We start from the raw sequence: 8962 nt of genomic DNA, 5'->3' as shown, positions 1-8962 counted from the left end.
CCTGGGATCTGCATCGTCAGGAGCTACAAAAATCAGATTCCGGGACCGGTAGGGAGGGAGTGGGGGCTTTAGCAGTCGGGCGCGCTCCGCCCCGTGCTCCGTCCCGCCCCTTGCCCCGGCCTCGGCTTCCTCGTGACCCCCGCGCCCCGCCCCCCGGCCGGGAGCACCCCCGGCTGATTGGCCCTCCGCGGCGTATCCTCCGGCTGGCAGCCAGGCCGGCGTGTCACGTGGCCGAGCGGCGTCCGGGGCGCGGAGCTGCGGGCGTTGGGCATGGACTCTCAGGCCGCTGGGGCCCCGGCTCTGGGGGCGGCGGAGCCGCCGCCGGGTCTGCCGCTGCTGAGCACGCGGGAGGCGCCCCCCCGTCCGGGGGTGAGCGCGGCGCGGGGCCTGGGCGCGGCTACCACCTGCGGCCCGGTGCGGGAAGTTGCGGGGCTCGCGGGGTGGGCTGGGCGGGGGCCGCGGGGAGCCGGGGAAGCGCCTCGGACCCGCCTTCTGCAACCCCGCCGTTTGGGCGCGCGCCCGAGCTGGAAACGGCCGGGCTGTGGGGCGCGGCACCCCGAGGACGTGGGTGGGCGCGCCGGGCCGGGAGGGCTGGCTGTCGGCCGCAGGGCGACTGTGCGTCCTTGCTAAATGGGAGGTGATGCTGCTGACCCAGAGCTGGAGCCGCTACTGGGGGGCCTGGTCTGGGGCCAGGTGAGGGCAGCGAGGAGAGCGACTTTCCCTGAAGGGTCCGTGTCCCTTGGTGGGGATGCTCAGCTAAGCCTGAGCACTAGATGATGTCTCATGCGCTCTCGCCTTTTCTCTTCACTGAAACCAAAAGGCCGCGTTTGACGCAGGGTTTCCAGAAACTTGTTTTCATTTGCGCGCTAGACAGCTCCTGGCTTTTCAGAGACCGTTATTACAGTCATCTGCCCTTGTTTACAGTCAGCAATCCGTGTTAGAGGGTGAGCTCCTTGAGGGTAGGAACCCTCTGTTTACTGCTGTAAACCCGGCGCCTAGCATCGTGCCTGGCACCATAGACACACATATTAATTGGATGGAGGAATGGAATGCTTGTCTAAGCATCAGAGATACCATATCTTAACCAAGATATGAAAAATGTAGTGATAAGCTTATAAGGAAAATTACTTTAGGGTGCGGGTAGGATAAAACTAATTTTGTCAGAGCAGAGCAGGAAGGTTTGTGCGCTTTCTCTCCAAGATGAGACGATGGTGGTCCTAGCAAAGGCGTGGAGATGAAGAAATGCGGGGCAAATGGCTGGGAGCTTGGGTCACGGAGCTGGGAGAGAGAACTTTGCTGCACAGGTTGATGGAGCGTGAGGGGGAGGTGTGGATGCCACGGCGAATTTTGTGCTCCAGCAGTGGAGGCCTGTTGAGTTTTTCACCAGCGGAGTCATTAAGTGTGTAGGGCTGTGCAAGATGGGTGAGTGGGAAGTCAGTTAGGGAGCTCTTGAGGTGGAAGAGATGAGAGGTCCTACTACTGGTCAGCAGGAGTGACCAGGAGTTGTCGCTGACTACAGGAGATGGAATTGACTCATTAAATCCAGGTAGGACTAGATCATGAACTAATTGGGGCAGGTGCCAAACGCAGTTTAGATGTAGGGGCCAAGGAGGTGGATTTCAATTCAACAGATGTTATATTCCTGCTGTGTTTTCATAAATGTTATCTCATTATAAACCTCCTGCAAGGTCAGAACAGTCATCCCCAATTTCCAGAGAAGGAAACCCAGGTGTGGTGGCTGAAGTGATGTGTCCAGGGTACACACTGAATGAATGGGATTGAAATCAGGTCTTCTCATGCAGGCTGTGAACATTTCTCATCCCACTTAGAAAGAGGTCTTAACAGGTAATAGGATTTCAGGAACTTTTGAGTGACAGGAGCAGAGAAGCATATGGGTGGCTATGGGAGAAGACGATTTCCCTTCAACAACTAAAGCTCTGTTGTCCCCATGTGTCAGTCAGGAGACAGAGAATTTGATAAAGGAGCTGTTAACTGGACAAAAAGTTAAGTAACTGAAAAGCTAAAAACAGGGAGGTAGCCACTGCGGGGAAACAGCGACCTGCCCTAGGGCTGAGGGAACAAAGGGGTGAGTTTGGAATGACTGAAATGTACAAGCTCAAAGGAGAGGCTTTGCAGGGAGCTGAAATTCCAACCTCTGAGGAGGGGGCACTGTCCCGGCTAGTGCTAGAGTCTCCGAGCTTGGAGGAGGGGTCCTGAGGGCCCGAGACTGAGACCACTCAAGACAGGGCTCGAGAGGAGGCTGGCTCTGCACGTGCTGGCAAACTGTGCACTGGATTCAGTGGCCACTCCAGGAAGACAGGCGATCCTGCTGGCAGGGCTGATGCTGACAGGAAGAGGAAGCAGCAAGGCCCAGTCGAACAGGGCACAGCAGAAATGTGGGTGGCAGAGTCCCTGCCCCAGCCTCACAAAGGAGGGTATGGAAGGGTGGGTGTGGGGCTGAAATACTGGCCGTACCCGAGATATCCAAGTCCTGGGTAATTGTTTCTTCTTCCCGCAGGCTGCCTTTGCCCCAGCTGGCCGCTCCGGTCAGGAGAGAGAGACTGAGAAGGCTGCGGATCGACTAGGCAAGTAGGCAGCAGAGCCTGGGGTGGGTGTTGGGAGACACCAAGGAGGTCTGCATTGTGATTATCATCTGCCAGAGGCCCTTTGCCTCAGTGGCATTTAAACTACCTGAAAACATAAACTGTGCCTGCCTTCTCATGTGAATGAAAAGAGCTGGTAATTAACGGCCTTATTTAAGGCAAAACATCTTACTGAAAGTAAATGATCAACCCTACTTCTAAAACTGGAAACAGAACAACAATTTTTAAGTAAGCGCTCCGGTGGCTGAGGAGCTCTGCACACTTGTTAACTGCTGCCCTCTTAGTAAGTCTGCCAAAAATCTCCCGAGTGCACGACCAGGCCCTCTCTGGTCTGCCAGTTATTTGAAGACCTTCTTCCTTTTGTCGATTTCTTAGCCAGTGGAGCACAGAGCATCCCTCATGATAGTCCTGCCCATGGTGAGGGCACCCATTGTGAAGAGGAAGGCTTTGCTGTGGATGACGAGGATTCTGATGGGGAACCGAATCCCTGGGAGCTGTCAGAAGGGGTGTCCGGCTGTCCCCCCAGGGAACAGGCTGCTGATCTTTTTAACGAGGACTGGGACTTGGAGTTGAAAGCAGATCAAGGGAATCCATATGGTAGGTGTGGGGTTTTTGGGGTCCTAGGCCAGGCTTCTGAGACCCTCCTACACATTAACCCCTAAACAGTTTGGAAGAGGGACCCACATCCATGAGCTTAGCCTGATAGCTCTCATAGGTCTGAAACTTCTGTGACAGCTTCTCTTTCATATGGGGGGGGGGAAGTGCCAGTTTTGCATTTTATTATATAATGTATTGGTCAGTTTTAACATTGAAACAGTGTTACCGTCTCCACATATCTTTGTGTGAATGGAGCGGCTGTAGACAGAAGTGCTGTGTTCACCAGTTGCTTCCTCTGCGCTGCTAGGAACCGGTGTCTGAGAAGCAGGACTGTGGGTGGCGTCAGAATGAAGGTGCTTGGGATTCTCCACCAAAGGAGGACTGTGTGTGTGTGTGTGTGTGTCTGTGTGTGCATGTGTGCATGTGTTTAAGCAAAGACAGTGCAAGTGTCTGTCCCCTAGACATTTTTGGCTCTTTTCACTCTCCCTCCTTTCTTTAATCTGTCTTTTAAAATTGCCTGCAGATGCTGACGACATCCAGGGCTGCCTTTCTCAAGAGGTCAGACCCTGGGTGTGCTGTGCCCCGCAAGGAGACATGATCTATGACCCCAGTTGGCACCATCCACCTCCACTGATACCCCATTATTCCAAGATGGTCTTTGAAACGGGACAGTTTGATGATGCCGAAGACTGAGGGCGTGGCTTTTGCCTGGTGAGTGGGTGGGCCCTCCAGGTCAACGTCTCCTTTCTTTGAGGTGAGGTCTCATATCTGAGGAAACATTCCCAGTGATCCCCGAGTCGGGCACACAGACTGGTGTTAAATAAGGTCCTCTATCCCCCAGTTCTGTTGTTGTTGTTTTTAATGAGCTCCTCCTTGGAATGGGTGAGTGTTTATGTCTGTGTCGGGAAGGAATGGTGTTCTTTATAAATAAAAGTAGAAAAAAAACCAGCATGCTTTTGCCTACTTTTTTCCCCCCCTTTTTCATTAGATACTTCTGAGCAAAGCCTCACTCCTTCATTTAAAGCCCCTCACTTACATTTTCAGGATTGACGTTGTCTGAGATGAAACTACTCTGTGAAAGAAAACGATACTTTAGTTTTTGCCTCTGTAGATCTGGCCCTATTGACCAGAGATTGGAACCCAAGGGACACTGGTGACTTTGTGGCTGACTGCTATTCCTGGTGATGGAAAATTGACCATTTACTTAGTTAACAAGGACTTTCTGTAGGCTGGAAGACGAAATGGCAAATTAATTAAACCAGCAGTTGTGTAGCCCTCGATTGGCATGAAAGGATTTTACACTCTACTTTCCTTTTAATCCGTACAATTACTTACATGTCACTTAAATTTTTTTTTTTAACCTCATTTGGGAGATGAGGAAAATAAGGCTCAAAATGTTTTAACCTCTTCCAGATCACACAGCCAGGAAACGGCAGAAATGCGACCTGAACCCTCCCATGACGCTGAAGTCTGTTTCCATGGTTGCCCGTGTGTGTGTGTGTGTGTGTGTGTGTGTGTGTGAGCCTGGAGGTGGGACCTGGGGGCCACACCTCGGCAGGTCTGTGACACACCAGACCATGTCACCGTTGCCTCTTAGGCAGGCTGGGCACCTCCCTGCCTCCGTATTGAAGCTGAATCAAGAAAAAGTTTCAGACCTGAAATCCACGGCCGTTGGATGAACAATTAACCATTTAAGCTATTTTTCAGAGACCCCATAAAATGTGTGAATATGGCAGCACCTAATGAGAGAGGGCAGTAGCTTTGGCCGTGAGGAACCCTCATGGCCAAGGTTGTCCTAGGGAGAAAAAATGGTCCCTTCCGCTGTCCTTGCTGGAGAGACAGTCATAGACCACATCCCCACACCACTCTTGCTTTACCCCTCCCGGTGCCATGGCTGATCAGACCATGAGTGTGTCGGACGTGAAAAGAGGAACTGGAGAAATTGAGCTAAGAAACCCTGAGGGCTTGAGGAGCTGGCAGGGCTACCAAGTAGAAAGGTGGTATGGACAGGCTGCGTGGGCCCCCGTGCAATTATGAGGCAGCTGAAACCGAGTAAAAGGAGAAGTCACGAGGCGGGGAGATTACACGTATGTCAGAGGGAGGGACGGAAGAAAGGGTAAGGAAAGTACACGTGCATGAGTATCTGAGCAAAGAAAATGTACAAGCTGCTGCTGCTGGGATCCATGGAATGGTTGTGAATTTAGACTCTCCTGCTTTTCAAAAGTTACTCTTTGCAGTTCCTCCTGGTTCTTTCCAGCAATATTCTCTTAGAGTTAAAGACATGAGAATGGCTTTCACAGCCAAAAGTTGTGTGTGTCAGGAGAACAAGAAAAGGGGGGAGGGGCTAGTCAATTGTTCTGATTTAGGTATCGTTCTGGTGCCCCTCCTAGGATGGATCAAACAGATAAGGATGGAGACGGATAACTCCCCAGGCTGTGAACACTGGTTCACACTGGGGAGTTAAGCGGGGTGAAGGTGGGGTGAAGTGCAAGTAAGAAAAAGAAAGTAGGGACGTGGAAAAATACTAATGATATAATAAGTGAAAATATAGACTATAAAACCACTCTGATAATATTGGAAACATGAAAAAATGGCATATGTAAGTGATAAGGATTAATACGGACAAATGGAAACAATTTGATTAGATGGTGGAGGTGTTGGCAGTTTGCTTTTATATTTTTGTTTTTTTAATATAGATTTTGCAATGAGGTATTTAAAGACAAGCTGTTATCTTAAAACAGAGTTGCCTCCTCTGCCTAGTCTTCTGCATTCTCTCTGACAAATATCCCAACACTTGCCTCCCTCTGCTGCAGTCACCGGCTTACGGGTCCACCTCCCTCCTTAGGGTGAGTGCTCTTTGAAGGCAGGACTACATCTTACTCCTCAGCACCCCGGTTTCATAGCATGGAGCCCAGCATGAAAACATTCAGTAAACCTGGCACAAATTCAGTCTTCTTCAGTAATGGTGCAGTATTTGCCCAGGCTGTGTTTAGGGTTGACTGACAACATCCCAAGCTGGTGATGAAAGAACAAGGTAGGGACTTCCCTGGAGGTCCAGTGGTTATGACTCTGTGCTTCCATTGCAGGGCGCACAGTTTTGATCCGTGGTTGGGGAACTAAGATTCCGCATGCTGCACGGCATGGCCAAAAAATAAAATAATTACCTCAGAAGGAGCCCATTCATTGCTGGCTAGCGCTACTTGTTGGAAGAGGCTCTCTTGTATGGAGTTGGAGTCTACCCATTTGGTGGTCGTGGTCTGCTCTGTGGTCCTGACACTCTTTCCAATGTGGGAAATGAGCACTCTTATCCTCTCTCTGGCTTTTCCTTTTCTAGGCCGTTGTAAACATGTGTCTGGAATCCGGGGGCGGGGGGTGGGGAAGGAGGTGGAAGGGGAAGGGAGAGGGGACTGTTTTGGGGATTTTTGAGGTTTTGGCAGGCGTTGCAGCGTTGAGAGAGGTTGAACTTGTTCAGCAAGGGCTTGTGGAATAGAAGAGGGCCAAGGACAGCGCCCTGGGGAGAGTTAGCGATTACAGGGTAAACGGAAGAATTGGATCCCAAGAGCAGGCTGTGGCAGAGGAGGAGGAAAACCAGGTGAGTGTAGACACCACTCAAGCCAAATCTAAGGAGAAGAGAGTTTTAAGGAAGAGGGAGTGGCTATCTCTTCTAGAGAGAGGCAAAGTAAGATGCAGGCTGAAAAGATATTTTGGGATGTGGGAATCAGAAAGTGCTCAGAGAATGTATTGACTTGGTGCAGGTGCAGGGATGGGGACAGGGCATTGCAGGCTAACACATTTTGGGGGATGCACCTGACCCCTTGGTGCTACTGTTTCTCTTGGCTGGGGGGCAGTGGTGACTTCCGGCCAGCTTCTCTCAGAATGCACAAGCCAGGCTGGAAGAGGCAGCCATGGGACAGAAAAGGAGGGACCAGGGAAAGGGACAGAAGTGGGCAGAGGCTGCTGGAGAAATAGAGGCACAAAGGGACTGTTCGGAGGGACAGTCGTTGGCGTTTTTTTCAGACAATGTCATTTACCAGGAAAGAAACCACAGCTGACCACTTTAAAAATCTTGGGTGATGGAAAAGAGAGGAAAAACGTGTTTATCGTGTACTGGATGACATTTCAGATATACCCTCATTTCTCTCCTGCCCTCTCTCCATGCAAGCAGGCTCATTGCCTTAGTGGAGGCATGTGACAGAGTCGAAAACAGCCAAGAAATTTTTTTAGTTTTGGTTTTACAGAAAGGGATTTTTAAATTAAAAAAAAATTTGTTTTGGTAAGGAGGCAAGGGAGTTTGGGGCCAACAGACTATGAATCTTGTAGGCATTTGGGAAGAAAGAATTTCCCCCAGGCCAAAAAAAAAAAAAAAATCCCCTGGGCTATGAGAAGGAAGATGGAGAGAAGAGAGAGAGAGATCTGGAGACGCTAAGAGCAGATGGAATGATGAACTCTGCTTCTTGGTGTGTCCCTGGGGAGTTAGGTCCCCAGAGACTGACAGATGTTGGTTCTTCTAGGCGGTCAGGACCATCTGGCAAAAGGTGCCCAGGCCTTGAGCATGCAGAGAACCTGATGGACCCAGAGGGGCCATGGGACAAGGAGGACCTGTGAAGATGGATATTGGATGACATCATGCACTGCTTGAGGAGGTGAGAACCCCAGAAGGCCCACATGGAAGCTTGGGGTTGGAAATTGGGATGGTCAGAGAGACGACAGTTTTGCTTCTTGAACCCCCAAGATGCAAGAGATGCAGAGTTAACAGAAGCCTAGATGAGAATGACTTGCTGCTGGGGGCAGGGGACCAGGCCATCAGGTAGGTAGAGAATGGTGTATTGAAAGTATCATCATGGGTTGATTCATATCAGACTGTTGATAATTTTTTCTTCATTTTTATTTTCTATCTGGATGAAAAACTTGCCATTTTTGTACTGTGGCAGAACAAACAGAATTGTGCCATTAACAATTTGTATAAGTGGTTTTGGGTATTATTATTTTTTAAAGTTATAAATGCATTGGAAGTTTCCTGGGTACTCTTTTTTTTTAATTTTATTTATTTTTATTTTTGGCTGCGTTGGGTCTTTGTTGCTGCGCATGGGCTTTAGCTGCGGCGAGCGGGGGTTGCTGTTCGTTGCGGTGCGCAGGCTTCTCATTGCGGTGGCTTCTCTTGTTGTGGAGCACTGGCTCTAGGCGCGTGGACTTCAGTAGTTGTGGCACGCGGGCTCAGTAGCTGTGGTGCACGGGCTTACTTGCTCCCCGTCATGTGGGACCTTCCCGGACCAGGGCTCGAACCCGTGTCCCCAGCATTGGCAGGCGGATCCTTAACAACTGCGCCACCAGGGAAGTCCCAGTTTTGTGTATTTTTGATGGCTCTGGCGTGTTTCTGTCTGTTATAGCTTTCTTCCCTTTGGGAAGGTCTGGGGGAATGTACCCTTTCACCCCACCTCTAAATTAGTTTGGTGCTGTTTATAGTGGGGACAGTTTGGTCATCCTGAGACCCCAGGGCGGGGATGGTAGATGGTGCTTCCCCTAGCTTTCTCTCAGATGCCTGGGTGGCTGGGTGGGTTGACAGTGAAGGCTGCAGGGACCATTCTCTTTATATAAAGAAGCAGCTGGTTGGACTCTGCAAGGCTCCAGTGCCCTGAGGAAATCTGAGACTGTCTTTCAGTGGGACGGAAGCACACTCACTGGCTAAGTAAATATCTTGGCGCTGCACTGCCCTTGGTTTTCCGGAGTTTGCATTCTTGGGCCCAGCTTTTCACAGGATGGTT

General features: G+C 50.6%; 1 protein-coding gene across 3 annotated transcripts; it reads left to right on the top strand.

The window, feature by feature from the left end:
* The first annotated feature begins 216 nt into the window (after positions 1–216).
* On the top strand, positions 217–4132 carry COPRS (coordinator of PRMT5 and differentiation stimulator). Of its 3 annotated transcripts, none has more exons than XM_060081587.1 (4): positions 217–414; positions 2519–2585; positions 2979–3200; positions 3724–4132. In XM_060081587.1, the coding sequence occupies exons 1-4, from the start codon at positions 271–273 to the stop codon at positions 3891–3893; spliced, it is 603 nt and encodes a 200-aa protein (XP_059937570.1). In that variant the 5' UTR covers positions 217–270; the 3' UTR covers positions 3894–4132. The 3 variants fall into 3 exon arrangements, with proteins under 3 accessions (XP_059937570.1, XP_059937571.1, XP_059937573.1); XM_060081588.1 differs by having other exon boundaries at positions 218–369; XM_060081590.1 differs by lacking the exon at positions 217–414 and adding an exon at positions 507–693.
* The last annotated feature ends 4830 nt before the right edge of the window (positions 4133–8962 follow it).

This window comes from Mesoplodon densirostris, chromosome 18 (assembly GCF_025265405.1).
Source record: "Mesoplodon densirostris isolate mMesDen1 chromosome 18, mMesDen1 primary haplotype, whole genome shotgun sequence".
NCBI classification, from domain to species: domain Eukaryota; kingdom Metazoa; phylum Chordata; class Mammalia; order Artiodactyla; family Ziphiidae; genus Mesoplodon; species Mesoplodon densirostris.
The sequence above is the reverse complement of the archived record's forward strand: the minus strand, read 5'-3'. Positions and strand labels throughout refer to the sequence as shown.

Bases quoted from the DNA above. Each gene is read 5' to 3' on its own strand.
- COPRS (XM_060081587.1), top strand. From the start codon at position 271: ATGGACTCTCAGGCCGCTGGGGCCCCGGCTCTGGGGGCGGCGGAGCCG. The intron at 2,586-2,978 runs GCAAGTAGGCAG...TCGATTTCTTAG, and splicing joins GAAGGCTGCGGATCGACTAG to CCAGTGGAGCACAGAGCATC. The intron at 3,201-3,723 runs GTAGGTGTGGGG...AATTGCCTGCAG, and splicing joins AGATCAAGGGAATCCATATG to ATGCTGACGACATCCAGGGC.